Below are 14,891 nucleotides of genomic sequence, written 5' to 3' on the forward strand. Positions count from 1 at the left end.
CTGAGCTATCACTCTGGCCCCTACTCTTGATAAGTTACTGGTAGCTTCTGTACTGTTCATATGTTTACTGTGTTTCATCAATAGCCTTTCCTTACATATAGAGGACTGACAGGACCCTTTGGGTACTCTACCTGTGCCCTATGTATAGGGCCACTGAACCTGGTATTTATGTCCCTGGGCCTGTGGAAAAAGGGCCTGGCAGGGTCCAGAAAGAAGGAAGAAGAAACTGAGCTTTGTGTCAGCCTGCAGCAAGGGTGGCAAAAGTCCAGGACACTAAGCTGGCTACTGGTTATAGAAGAGGGAGGCTGGGGCTAGGCTTTGGGTCTTGGTTAAAACACTAGCCATGAAAGCTGGGAGAACATCAGGCTCTTCGAGCTGTTTGCTCTTGTGTATGTATGGGAAGATGCCACAGTGAAGATACTGGGAGGGAGGGAGAGAGAGAAATTTAGGAGTGCTAGTGTTTGTAAGAGACCTGCAAATTCTCAAGTGTTGCTCTATGGGGACAAGGGTGCTGCTCTTCATTAAAAAGGTGAAGGTTCCAGAGCAGTGTTTTCCCAGAGTGGGTGACAGAGCTGCCTGGAGGGTGCTGGAATGAATGATACAGGGGATGGTGGGGTGAGGTGGTGACTGCCTGAGGTACAACTAGGGGGTGCTGTTTGTTTGCTTTAAGATGATAGATTTCCAGGGGTCCTTTCAGTGATTTTTTTCCCCCTCTGAAAAGGGGTCAGGGAAGGCCAAATAACTTTGGGACTCTGCCTACCCATTTGGTACCCAAAACATCTTTGCTTTTCCTCAAGTTCTAGGCCTCACCGCTCATATCTAGTGGGTAAGATTCTCCCAGATACAGGACTCAGACTCTGCCATTTGAAAAGTTATCCCTGATGGTGATAAGTGGTGACAAGTGGGCTACCCAGACTACACTGATGTGATCTCAGGGACCCTCTGACCATCAGATTCAGGCAGAGTCCTCCTCTGATGGGAGCACTGAAATGTTAGAATGGATCTGAGTTCCTGCAGGAGAGGCACTGAGCCCTTTGGTCAGAAGCCTCATCTTGAATGGCAGGATGGGGACTCAGCTGGTAGGCTCGAAAAGTCAGAGGAGTCCTTGGCACTCGTCACCATGTGACATGTGACGAGGCAGTAGATCAACTCCCCAATTGTTCCCCAGATGTGGCAATGTCGAGGGTCCCGGGGAATGAGGGTACAGTCAGGACCAGGCTGAGGGTTGTATAAGACACACTTACCTGTACAATGGGATTGTGCAGGTTCTTCTGAACTGGGCCGGGACTGTCGCCCTGCAGCCAGAGAAGAAAAGGAAGATTAAATGGCAGAAACGTGACATGTGAGGGCAGAGATGGCCCTCAATGGGGTGTGGGGTCCTCCCTAGAAGGAAGCCTCCCCTTGGGGGCTACCTTGACTCTACAGTGGGGAGCCAGCCCCCTCAACCACCCACAAAGCTAAGTGATGGGACCTGGGCTTCATTGAAGTATTGTTGACCAGGAATCCTGGCCTGGATCTTTGCTCCCCTGCACCCCTGCCCAATCCAGCCTCTTGAACTCTACCTGCCACCCCCATTCCCCCACAGTTTTGAACAGCAAATTGGTCCCAGAGAAGCCTCTACGTCACTGCTCCAATAGGTGCAGAGAATTAGAATCACAGGTTAGCAGTTATTTTTCATAAGGACACCGAAGAATTCCCAGACACAAAGACTCAGGGGCTATGGCATCTCTAATCTCCAAGGCAAACAATCCCCCTAAATTCTTTACTTTTGTAGAGAGGCAGGTAGCACTGGCAAATATTACAAATATTCCAGACAGAAAATTGTCCTGTAGCTGAGCTACAATTTAGATTCTGGATGGTTTGACTCAGTACTCCTTTCTTTGTGTGTACAGAGGTGGGTTTGCAAAAGCCATAACTATATGCCACAGTTAGTTGGTGCCCACCTGGAGGGGGGTAGGAGGTTCAGATTTGAATCACCCCAGTAGTTACTAGTAGAGACCCCTGGTGGTTGTTTACAGAGTTGTGGGGGAAAAGACGATGAAGAACCAAGAACTGTCTTTTGGGCCAGTATCCATCAATCTGTGCTGTTGCTGTGTGTGCTTGTCTCTGTCTTTACTCTAAATAAGTGACCAGAACATGAGAATATGGGGTGTTGTACACATGACCCAGGATGGTATTTTCTTGTGATGCTGGCATAGATGGCTGAGAACAATCACTTGAATCCCTGGATATCCCTGGCTTGCCTTTGTGCATCTGAGATGGGTGATGAAAATCGTTGACTTAGGGCAGGGGTATACAAAATGGTAGTTTCACCTTCTGTCCCATCTCACATTTGTGTCTGGCAGGCAGCTAAGATTTGGCAGCCTACCCTGCAGAGGGTTGTTTTTGCCAAATTTACAGGGAGGAGAATGAGGCCAGTGTCCATGAAAAGATGACTGGCTAAAAGAAGTGCCCGTTTCCTGGGCGCAGGACCTGGTATAAGGTGAACTTGGAAGAAAATGTGCTGGAAATGCTTTCTAGAGCAGAGTACATGCCATGAGCAAGTTGGGCAATATGCAACTCAGGCCAAATGCAATTCAATGGCCTAGGGGGACCCATTTCACAAGATGAATTTTCCTATAGATGTCAGAGGCCCCTTGGGCCTGCCCATGGAATAACAAAGCATGGCCCTTAAGGTTGTTTTCTCATTTAGGGTTGCATGGAAACCTCAGGATATCTGGTCGCAGGTTGGGCCTCACCTGTTCTGTAATGAATGGCCCTGGTTATAGGTATAATTCATTGTGGTCTCCAAGAACCAGATGGTAGAGCCCTGTTCAGTGGCTCATCTTCCTTGTCTGGGTTCTGCCACTAGGGTTCTCTCCTGAGGAATGAGTGGAATACAACACTGCTTCCTTACAGCTCCAGATGAAAAAAGAATCCAGGCCCTTTAAGGGGCCTCAGGCTAGAAGGAGACCATCTCCCCATCCTGGTAAGGGCAGTGCCAAGCCCTAGGTACAACTCAATACAGGCCTATCACCAAGATGAGCTGAGTAATTAAGTTTACTCATAGCTATTTTTCATAAGCTCTTCTCATTGTTATTATACATACATATATATTTTGGGGGGCATACTCGGTGATGCTCAGGGGTTACTCCTGGCTATGTGCTCAGGCTTGGGTGACCATACGGGATGCCAGGGGATTGAATCACAGTCTGTCCTAGGTTAGCACATGTAAGGCAGACACCCTACCACTTGTGCCATCGCTCCAGTCTCATCTTTTCACTGTTACTATAGATTGAGAAAAGTTTCCATGGTGACAACTCATATATAGAAAAGTTACTGAATTTTTGAAATTGATTTTCAACCCTTAGGTAGTTATTAGTTCTAAACACTTTTCTGGTTTATTCTCATGAGTTTGCAGGCGGATCATAACAGCATGGGAAAACCATGGTAATTCTGTCTTACTCAGCCTATACACCTCATTTAGTTTTTAAGTCTTTGCCTCACTGATGAATAAAGCTACAGTAACTAAGTGTCTGAGAACAACCTTCCCATGAGTGTCAAGACCTGGGTCAATTACATTCCTGCTGTCTGGAGATGGGAGGGGAGTCCTGGTACATGATGGAATGAAAATGCACATGGGCCCCACACCTGACCACCTTGTTTATTGTCAGAGACTCCTGACTTCAGACACTTGACCCACCTTCATGAGCCCCCTCACTCCTGGGAAGCCCACCTGTCTGCCCCGCTGGTCGATAGGGGCCAGGGACTGTGCCTCCTGGTCGCTGGTGCCCAGTACGCAATACAAGAACGTTGGATTTAATAAGCAGCAAACTTGAAACAAAGTCACAGGATGCCTCTCCAGAGGCAGAACATGCCAGAGCTCCTGGGAATCCAGAACAATCAGGCTCTTTTCTGGAGGAAGGCCGAGATGCTACAGGGAACTGAGGTGGTGCTGTAAGGGCTGAGCTGTGGAGGGGCCACGTCCAGGGGGAGAGGCCCACCGGCCCAGACACAGGCCTCCAGAGGGGATGTGGGGCGCCACACCTCAATGCTGACCCAGGCCTGCCTTTCTCTGGACTTTTCCTTGCCCTCCCGGACACAAGGAGCAAACGGGCCTCATTTCTTTTCTCTCCCCACCTCCATCTCTTCTTGCAAAAGGAAAGGACAGAACGGGAAGTTCCTTCGCCAGAGTGCTCCCTGGGAGGACGAGAGGAAACAGTGGGTACATCTTCACCCCCCGCCCCTGCCCTGCAGCTTCCGGGCCCCAGCCCCGCTGCTGCTGGCCTTACGTTGCAGAGGGAGTGTGTCCGGTGTCGAGGGGAGTTGATGTCACTTGGCGTGGATGACCGGTCACCTTCGGCGGCAGAGGCGTCGGAGATGACAGAGGGCTGCCGGGAGTGGCAAGGGCTCACCCTGACCGCTGGAAATCAGGGAACAGATGGTCATTGAGGGCTGGACTGAACAGGCTTTATCCCACAGCCCCTTTATCCCACAGCGCTCCCTGCCTCCAGTCTATGAAAGATCCCCAGCCCCTGGGTCCAATGAAGCCCCATCCTGGTTGGGGTAAAAAAAGAAGAGACATGTGGGAGGCCAGTGTAAGAGAGACCCAGAGATGGAATCACCATTCTCCCACTATGTGAACAGTCCACAGTCCCTAGCCACTTTTAACTCCAGCTCCCTAAGCCAAAAACTAAGTTTGTTCCTCTTTCCATGATCCCCTATACCCAGTCATCACTGGCAAACCTGCAAACACAAATCCAGATTCTTCTATTTCTCTGACCCAACTCTCTCCCAACACACACACACTGCCAACCCTCATGGAGTTGGAGCCATTACCAATATCGCTTGCCTAGAAGACCCTAGTAGCCTCCCATTGGTTCTTCTGCCTCCACCCCTCACATTGCATGTTAGGTTAAACCTCATTTTACCTAAAACAAAGATGATCCCTCATTCCTTTGTCTACTTGTCTACGATTTAGATTTACCCCAAAACAGAGATTGTCTTACTTATAAACTTAGGTGTGACTGGCTCAAGATAGCCTGAGCTATCTGTCTTATCACTGTCTTTACTGTCCCACCCTGAGTGGTCTCTGTACTCAATAAAAATGGCAGCTCTGGCAGGCAATGAGGAAGATACAAGGTAGAAGTCTGCCAGACTATATGTGTTTCACCCTCGGCCTGGTCTGGATTATTTCATGTGCAACCCTGCTTTAGACTCATTCACCTGAGGTTGGAGATACTGCATGTGGGGTGACTTTACAACTGTACAGCAAGCCTGGCAGTCGGGCCTTAGGTACTCCCAAAAGTAAGCAGACTGCTGGCTCTGCTTCTGGCCAGCCTAGGCTCATCCCCTGATAGTGTGCAAAGCTCCTAACTGCAAGACTTAGCAGGTCCCACCTATCTAGAGATGAATTTGGGCCTCAGCCAGTCCCAAGAGAGGCCTACCCTGACTATCAGCTTCCCCACTGGCACCTGGTCTCTCTTTCCCCTAACTAACTACCGTATTTTTCACTCTATAAGATGCACCTGACCATAAGATGCACATAGCCTTTAGATGAGGAAAAAAAAAAGTTTACAGCAGCGATCAAATAGTCTTTTTTTTTTTTTTTTGGTTTTTGGGCCACACCCGGCAGTGCTCAGGGGTTATTCCTGGCTGTCTGCTCAGAAATAGCTCCTGGCAGGCACGGGGGACCATATGGGACACCGGGATTCGAACCAACCACCTTTGGTCCTGGATCGGCTGCTTGCATGGCAAACACCACTGTGCTATCTCTCCGGGCCCTCAAATAGTCTTAATTGAAATGTGATGGTGAAAGTGCGTTAACCTTATTGCTCATACTATGTGGTATGTCTGTGCAATAAAGGGGGTGCGGATGTCAAGTGGTTAGTAGATTTTCTCCTTCCTTGCACTCAGGCTTCAGCTCCAGGTGGCATTTGCTCCATAAGATGCACAGATATTTTCCCCCATCTCTTTTTTTGGGGGAAAAGAAGTGTGTGAAATGAAGAATACAGTAAATCACCTGTTTTTTTGTTGGTTTCTCTTCTTGCATCAGCTACTCTTTGGGACCTTTCTATGGGTAGCTAACTGACACATGGGCAGCTTGTCTTCATACCAGCAGTGTCAACTGCACATGGGCAAGTACCTGGGTGTCTTATCCATGTCAGACCTCAGGTTCACAGTGTCAGGCTTGCAGTAGGAGCCTAATAGTTTTTCCATGGATGGCTCGGCCCAGAACCTTGGCATCTCCCCAGCTGACAGCTGTCCTGTCAGCACTGGAGGAAGAAAGCCCTTTCTGTTCCACAAGACCACAAGGTGCACAGGGCTATAGCTAAAAGAAGGGTTCCCATCTAGGTCATGTGACCAGGCCGATCAATCAGAGTCTCTGGGACGAAGTCATAGTTTCTAGACTTTGAGAGGCAAGGGACTTAGAAGCCTGTCCTGGTTTTTCCATTATGTTCTTGGTAGAAAGACAAACTAAAAACGAGGCCAAATGGCCACCAATGAACTGAGAAATGAAGACAAACTGGTGCAGCTTGTTGGACCCTCTAGCTTCTGTTCTGCCTGAGGTCCAGCTCTTAAGAATTTTATTCCCCCCTCCCTTTTCTTTTGGTATCTGGGTCACATCCCAGTGCTCAGAGACCTGGGTCAATCCCATACAAGATAGGTGCCCTACTAGCTGTTCTATCTCTCTGGTCCTTTCTCAAACATTTTAGTTTCCAGAATTGATAGCCTCTGCCCCCAACAGCTATCCTGTGAAATCGAGGCTGTGCTGCCTGCCACCTATGAGAAGGGGCTGGGACTCACCTTGCCGGTCTGCAGGGTGAGGGGGGTGCGAGTGGTAGAGTGTCTGCTGGCTCTGGCGGATGGCAGCCGTCAGCGGGAGGTCAGCCTGTACCACCCACTCCTGGTTGCCGTTGAGCACCGTCTCACCTGGCATGGCCAGGGAATGTCGCTTGGGGACGTCCTTGGTCAATGTGGCTAAGGACTGCTTGGCCTGAGGTGTGAGGAGACAGAAGGAAGAGGATACAATCAGAGAGGCCCACTGCGCGGCTGTGCAGGCATCTCTCATCATGGTGAGGATGTGGTGGGTCCTACTTCTCTATGAAACTGCCACACTCAGCATCACATGCCCATAGTAGGTCTAGAACCTTCAACCCAGCACTCCCCTGAGAGTACACTGGGGGGCTATCTCAGCTTCAGTCAAGGCAAGGAAGATGAGCAAAATTGAAAGGGGTTCTAGGGACACAGCCCTTCCTGTTCCCTAAGGTCTAAATGGGATCCAATGAAATGATAAGAAAATGGCCTTTTGGCTTCCACTGCTCGTATTTCTCCCAAATTCAGCCTGCCACTTCACAAGGTATTCTATGGACAGGACGATTGCTCAGGCTGGTGTAGAATAAGATACCAACCCAAGAGAAGAGGAAGCCCAGGGACAAGCAGGCAACAAGCCTAGGGCACCAGTTGTCAAATAGAAGCAGTCTGGGGAGGGGACATTTTAGAAATATATTTACATATATTCTTCATCATAGACAGTTTCTACGTTACCAGCTGGGCTCTCAGTTTCCTGTCAGGATAGAATAGAGATAGAGAAGGCTCCAGAGAATGGGCTCTGAGATCTCCAGCAAATCCTGATATTCTATGGTGGTGTGGGATAGGTGGGGATGCAAATAGCAGAGACATTGTGAATGCTGGCTTGCCCGGAAATGGACACAGATCAAACAGAAAACCTGTTGTGTCTCTTAGCTCTAGTTTTCTACAGCTTGATCAGGGCCCTGGGTACCTCCTGGAGTACTGGGGCTCATGGGAAAGAGGTTTCAGGTGAGATAAGGGCAGACATTGTCTTAGAACTAAATAGGCCTACCACTTTTTTGGGCCAAACTCGGTGACACTCAGGAGTTACTCCTGGCTATGCAGTCAGAAATCACTCCTGGCTTGGGGACCATATGGGACGGATGCCGGGGGATCGAACCAAGGTCCGTCCTAGGTCAGCGCATGCAAGGCAGATGCCCTATCGCTTGCACCACTACTCCAGTCCCCTGCTGCATTCTTTTTGGCAGGTCCCTCCCGTCCTCTGACCCTCAGTTTCTGTCCTCTTGGACAGAAACTTCCAAGCTTGGAAGCTTTATGGAGAAGCACCTCAGCTGCAGACTCCTCACTCCTTTCACCACTAGGGGTCGGCATTGGAGAAGGAATCCCACTGAGCACCTCAGGACTCGGGGCGTGGGGTAAGGGTGATGGAAGGTATGGTGGGTCCTGGCCCTCAGGAAGTGATCCCAGAAACCTTGGAGTCAGAAGAGCCTCATTAGTCATGATGCTCAGGAGCTGGGCTGAGCGCTCCTTTGGCCCTGTTTCACTTGAGATCCTCACAAGAATCCTGAGGCCTACAGGGAGCAATTCAGAGTTCCTGGGACTGAGCCCAGACAGGGCACAATGGGGTCACCAGCTAGTATGTGAGGGGCCTGGCTTGGTCTCCTGAATATCCTCACATTGGTAGCCCCTCTGAGTGCTATGTGGGACTCCCAATCTCCACAGAGGTGTCCTGCTCTCACCCCGGCCCCTCAAGGGAGCATCTAGCAGTGATGACAGCTCCTTCAAGCCATGAGCTCCCAGACAGTGGGGAGGTGGGATGGGCTGAGAATCTAGAAGCAGGGGTGGAGAGTCTAGGATCAGAGGCCACACAGGGGAAGGGAAGGGAATTCTGACCTCACATGAGGGCAGCAACCCTTTCCCAGGGTATCTGGAAGGATGGTGAAAGTTTGTTCTGGATCAGTGAAAAGAAAAACATTATTTTCCTTTGATGGAGCACATAAGATACTTTCACCACTGATGAAATTTTGACTGACGCAGATGAAATAGGATGCAAAGAAAAACAAAGGGAAAAAGTCAAAACAAAGGAAAAGACAGAAACAAAGGGAAAGAAGCCACCAGTGACCTTTTCCTCGGAGGTGATATTTTGGTCATTCTTCTGTTCTAGTTCCTTGCAAATGTGTTCTTAGGTGTGTATTATTTGTGTGTGTGTATTATTTGTGTGGGTTTGGGTGTGTGTGTGTGGGGGGGGGTGGTTGTTTGGACTACACCTGTTGGTACTCAGGGCTTAATTCTAGCTCAGTGCTCAGGAGTGCCTGGCAGGACTCAGGGGACCATATATAGTGCTGGAGACCAAACCTGCATAGGCCACATGCAAGGCAACTGCCTTATAGGTATGTTTTTTTGTTTTGCTTTGTTTTTGGTCCATACCTGACTCTACACTCAGAAGTTACTCCTGGTAGGCTCAGGCAGATCATACTGGATGCCAGGGATCAAACCTGGGTCAAGTGCAAACCAAGTGCAAGGCAAATGCCCTACCTGCTGTGCTATTACTCTAGCCCCAGGTATGCATATTTTAAATCAATTAAGTCTTGGTTGTTTTGTCTGTTTGTTTGTTTTTAGCAGGGCTAGGGGTAGAACCCAGGGCCTCAGACACTGGAAGCATCAGCTCTACCATGGAGCCATCCACATCCTGGCCCAAAGGGCGTTTCAGTTTGTTTGTTTTTTTTTTTTTGGGGGGGGGGGGCACACCTGGTGGTGCTCAGGGGTTACTCCTGGCTCTCTGCTCAGAAATTGCTCCTGGCAGGCATGGGGGACCATATGGGATGCCCGGATTTGAACTACCATTGGTCCTGGGTCAGCACTTGGAAGGCAAATGCCCTACATTTGTGTTATCTCTCCGGCCCCATAGGCCTTTTGTTTTTTGCTATATTCCTATCAGTGTGGAAAAGGAGATGGTATGTACTCCCACATCTGGGCCCCACAGAGGGGGGAAGCTATTGGAACATCACTGACCCCCTCTCTCCATGGTTGCCCCTCCATTAAGCTCCCCCTGGACTGGCCATCCCTCTCCCATCCATTCACCCCCACCATCAGGGATCCCTAAAGGAACCTGCAGACAAGAGCACAAGCCTGTGTGCTGTGGGCCTCACCATGGCCAACTCAGCCTCCAGCTCCTTCATGCGGTTGTCCTTAAGGTCCAGCTGAGAGCGTAGCGCTGTGGCGTGGTCAGTGGCCTCCTTGGCTTGGCGCCGTAGCTCCCACTTCTCCCGTTCCAGCAGGTCCTTCTCCTTGGCAAGAGCTTTGACTGCATCCTCGCTCTCCTAGGGGGAGAGCAGCATTACAATGAGGTGGGAAATGGGACTAGAGAGACAGCACAGAGGTAGGGTCTTTGCCTTGCACATGACCTACATGGGACAGACCCAGGTTCGATTCCTGGCATCCCATATGGTCCCTTGAGCATGCCAGGAGCAATTTCTGAGTACAGAGCCAAGAGTATCCCCTAAGTACCACTGGGTGTGCCCCCCCAAACAACAACAACAAAACAAAAACAATGAGGGGGAAGAGACTGGGAGTGGGAGGCCCCGAGTTCCTTCCTCAGCCCCCTACTACCCAAGAAACGAACAGAGACAAACTCTGAGTGGGATCAGAACATTAATGTCAGTTAACGTCAGTGTGTGATGTCACAGACAGTCTATTGGACTTCCACTGCAGGCTGAAGGAGGAAATACCAGTTTTTCCCCCAAAGAATAATTTTGAAAATGAAATGATCTCACGTGAGGCAAAAACTAAATGGAGGGTGACAGAAGTCAGAGTGTGGGGCTTAGTTCTGCTATTTGCTAGCAGGTCTCCCAGAACCAACCACATGACCACAGGCAGCACCTAGAGGACACAGCCCAGACAGAGCAGCCACTGAACCTCTGCCCAGGCTGAAGGCAGCACCGTCTTCTGCAGCTGCCTGGATTGTCCTGGGGTGTAATCTATTGGCTCGGGGTGTGGACATGTGGTATGACCTGGGGCAAGGCCAAGTTTCAGATCCACAGGCAGCCCTTCCTGAAAAAAAAAAATTCCAGTCAAGGTTTCGCTATTCAGGGGCCCAGAGCCAAGCCCACAGCGTGAGCCTCCACCAAGGCCAACCTTCCATGCCAGCCCTCCCTCAGACCAGATGTGGGAGGGAAGGAAGCTGGCTCAGGCTTTGCTATGATGGCCTGCACAGATTTATCTGGGCCTCAATTTCCTCCTCTGTATGCTCCTGCTGATTGCCTAGCACCAGATCTCTTACTCAAACCTGACTACCGACCCAGGAGAGTGTCCCTGTTGTGTCTAACCTGGGTTTGTATGGGCGTCAGATATAGGTCAATCTAAGCAATGTTCACAGATGCTGTCAGCAGGCCCCAAGTAGATGAAAACATGCAGATTCTACACTGGAAAAGCCTCCTTCTTGCCTGCAGGTCAGAGCAGTGATATGCCATAAAAACAGTTCACAGAACAGCAGCCTGTATATTGCCGTCAGCACACTGTGGAAGGAAGGACTGTGAACTTTCTGGAGTGTCCTTGCCCTAGGGTGGCCTGATAGGGAATGCAAGGATCAGGCTTTCCTCAGGTGTTGCTAGCATCTTCCCTCAGAGTGAGTATTGCCTAGGTGGGCATCTCACTTCCATGTGTAGACAAGTTATGGAAGCTCTGCCTCCTGCCCCACCCACCCAACTTATCACCTCATTTGTGAAACAAACTCAATGTGATATCCTGGGGTACTGGTGAGAAGCTGGTAATGCCAGGTACAAAATGCCAGGTGGTACCAGGGCAACAGTCATTCTCAGTGCAGTGCGGCTGCCTCACGCCACCCCATTCTACTTGGAGCTTCGCTCAGGAGGGGTTAGTACAGGTGACAAGTGTGACCCCTGGGGTTAGAGGATGGAGCCCCTCAGCATCAGTTGGGTGCTTCCCAGAGCCAAGGGCTTTGTCCAGAGGGCACAGGAGAGCCTTGTGTGGGCTGGTATTAGGTTATACCTTATTTTACCCAAAACAAAGATCATTCCTGGTTTCTTTGTATCTGTTTGTTTACAATTTGGTTTAATCCAAAACAAAGATGTCTTATATGAAAACCTGGGTGAGACAGGCTCAAAATAGCCTGAGCTATCTGCCTTTACTCTGTCCTTGCTGTCCCAAGGTGGGGTGGTCTCTGTACTCAATAAAAACAGTTCTGGCAGGCAGCGTGGAGGAGATACGAGGTAGAAGATTGCTGGACTATATATATTTCACCCTCAACCTGGTTTGGATTATTTCTTGCATGACTCTGATTCAGACTCATTCATCTGGGCTTGAAGATATGAAATGTGGGGTGATTTTACAGGCTGGCTGGTGGGGAAAGGGCTGTGGATTCAGAAGAAGGTTCAGTAGGACCCTCGCATCATTTTGGCCTCTGTGTCTCATGTGAATCACTGGCTCCACCGAACATGAGCAGTCAGCTGGAGGTTAGCTGGGAAGACCCCATATTTCTTTGACATGGTGCAAGCTCTGACCCCTCTGATATGATTATGGTCCTGCCATAGGTATAGAGGCTCAGTGTGGTGCCAAGGATTTTAGTAATGTGGTTACACTTAGCCCCTCACCACCAGGACAAATGCTGGTCCCATTTCATAGTCTGGGGGACATCTCAAGCCAGGCTGGTAACTGAGGCAGGAGGCAAGATGGAGGAGAACCCCTGCAACAGGCTTTAGGTAGGATTTGTTCAGATTCTAGGAGGAGGCTTTGAATGCCAGACAGTAAGGTGAATTCCTTTGTCCTGCTACCTCATGGGGATCACTCAATAGATGGGGGTACAATGAGAAGAGGGCTGCAGGAGCATATGGGCCAAGTAGGGAGGTGACAGTGGTTAGTGGCAGTGGCTTCACACACCAGACTGCCATGACCAGCCCTCACCCCTGACTGGTCCAAGGCTTGCTGAGAGACCTTCCTCAGCTGGGTTTACAGGGACTCCTCTAGGTCCAAATTACACCCTTGAGACAGAGAACATGGCCGAGGACAGCCTTCCATGAAATCACAATTCTGTGAACTTTCCAGGGCCTATAGGACCTCTGACCTCCATATTCCTTGATGAGCTGACAGACTGTGAATACCTGCTCCAGGTGAGGCCTGAGGCATCCCTTGAGGAGTTGGAGGACAGAGTGTGCAGGCTGTTGCCATGGCCAAGACGATGGAGGCTAAAGGGCCTTTAAGTCCTGTTTGTGAAGGTGTTGGTCTTACATGAAATATAAGTCAATGAAAAAAAAAAAAAAAGGCCAGAGATAGCACAGGAAGTAAGGCACTTGCCTTGCATGTGGCCACTTTTTTTGTTGTTGTTGTTTTTGGGCCACGCCCAGCGGTGCTCAGGGGTTCCTCCTGGCTGTCTGCTCAGAAATAGCTCCTGGCAGGCACAGGGGACCATATGGGACACCGGGATTCAAACCAACCACCTTTGATCCTGGATGGGCTGCTTGCAAGGCAAATGCCACTGTGCTATCTCTCCGGGCCCGCATGTGGCCACTTTTGATTCTGTATGAGCCTGTTCAAAGTCTAGTACCACAAATAGCCCCTAGTGCTGCCAAGAGTGATCCCTGAGGACAGAGTATAAAAACAACAAACAACAGCTAAGTTGCAAGATGCTGGAAGAGATGCAATAAAACCAGGACTTGTGGCTTTATGTGGGTTGGGCTCAGTCATGATTAAAGAGAATCCCAATGTTGCTGCAAGTATTACAATAAAGGCAAAGAGAATCTTTTAGAAATAATCTCCCATTTTTTTTAAAGTACGAAGGTCACATTACTTCCTCGGCCTCCACAGCTACATACTCTGCCTCCTCCGTGTCTCCACTCCACCCCACCACTGGCTGAACTTGTAAGGGACACCCTCAGCCTCTGTGTCTTAAGTATCTAACTGACTGTCCAGGAGAATTTGATTCCCAAGAAAGAACACAATTACAGTGGCAAATATGAGGCCCTGTTATAAGACACAGAGAAGCATTGGCAAAGAGCATTGTGACTGGCTAAGAACCCTGTGACTAGATGAGTCTTTTGGTCTCTGAAAAATGTGGAGATGTGGGGCCAGAGAGAGAGCGTGGAGGTAAGGTGTTTGCCTTGCATGCAGAAGGATGGTGGTTTGAATCCCGGCATCCCATATGGTCCCCCGAGTCTGCCAGGAGCGATTTCTGAGCATAGAACCAGGAGTGACCCGTGAGCACTGCCGGGTGTGACCAAAACACCAAAAACCCCCCCAAAAAAAAAAGAAAAGAAAAAGAAAAAGAAAACTGTGGAGATGTGAGTGACTGTGCCATAGGGGCAAGTATTCAGGAAATCTAATGTAGGGGCCAGGAAGATGGCTCTAAGGGGTTGGAGTTGAAGCTTCGAATATGCAGGGGCCCATAGTTCACTGACCCTCCCCAGTGTTCCCGTACAAACTGGCACACCACTTTGGTAGTCCCTGAGCATCCTTAGTCCATAAGGCCTCTAAGAATGGGGGATGTTTGTGTGTGGAGAAGCCCTGATGACAGCACTTTTCACCCTTTCTACTCCTTCAGCCAATATGACGGCCTGTGGCCAAGGAGAGATGCCTGACAAAATAGCAGCAAAGGTAGAGGTGGCGGTCCTTCACACAGGAAGTGCCATTATTAAGGTTGTCCCAGCCCTGGCAGTGTGCCTGGGAAGATGGCACCATTTTCCTTAGGGAGCTGTCCTGTTCATCATACTCCTGGTGTCCTAGCACTACATTCATCCTTGGTATTTTGAAATACCTTTTCCTCCTCTTCTAAGTATGGCCCCAGGCTATGACTCTCTCCCATTCTGAACCCCATATCCCAAGGTCCAGCACACCTGAAGCCCCAGTCTGGGCTGCTCTCTGTGAATTCTTCTAGGTCAGGGCCTCAGAATGGCTGTGTGGGGTTGTTGTGGCCTGTCCTACCCAATGGAGCCTCTCACAGGTCTGTCTGCTTCTCTCGTCTTGCCAGTGGGACCTAAAGTGGGAGTGAGGCTGCCGGAAAGGCCTTGGAAGGCTCCAGGACTCATTTTTTCACACCTGACTCAGTGCACAGTGGCAAAAGTAACAATGATAAGACTGCAAGCACACAC

The 14,891-nt window shown here is 49.8% G+C and overlaps 1 protein-coding gene across 5 annotated transcripts in view; it reads right to left on the reverse strand.

Moving 5' to 3' along the window:
- Positions 1-14,891, reverse strand: part of KAZN (kazrin, periplakin interacting protein) — a 1,232,668-nt gene that overhangs the window by 42,788 nt on the left and 1,174,989 nt on the right. For 4 of the 5 annotated variants that reach the window (XM_049771973.1, XM_049771974.1, XM_049771975.1 and 1 more), the window contains 4 exons: positions 9,942-10,112; positions 6,787-6,976; positions 4,272-4,402; positions 1,245-1,295 (listed from right to left, as the gene is read on the reverse strand). In XM_049771973.1, the coding sequence (XP_049627930.1) occupies positions 1,245-1,295; positions 4,272-4,402; positions 6,787-6,976; positions 9,942-10,112 (543 nt within the window). The remainder of the gene's footprint in view (positions 1-1,244; positions 1,296-4,271; positions 4,403-6,786; positions 6,977-9,941; positions 10,113-14,891) is intronic. The other variant, XM_049771976.1, reaches the window with a different exon arrangement.

The sequence above is a fragment of the Suncus etruscus genome, chromosome 4 (genome assembly GCF_024139225.1).
Source record: "Suncus etruscus isolate mSunEtr1 chromosome 4, mSunEtr1.pri.cur, whole genome shotgun sequence".
Taxonomy (NCBI): domain Eukaryota; kingdom Metazoa; phylum Chordata; class Mammalia; order Eulipotyphla; family Soricidae; genus Suncus; species Suncus etruscus.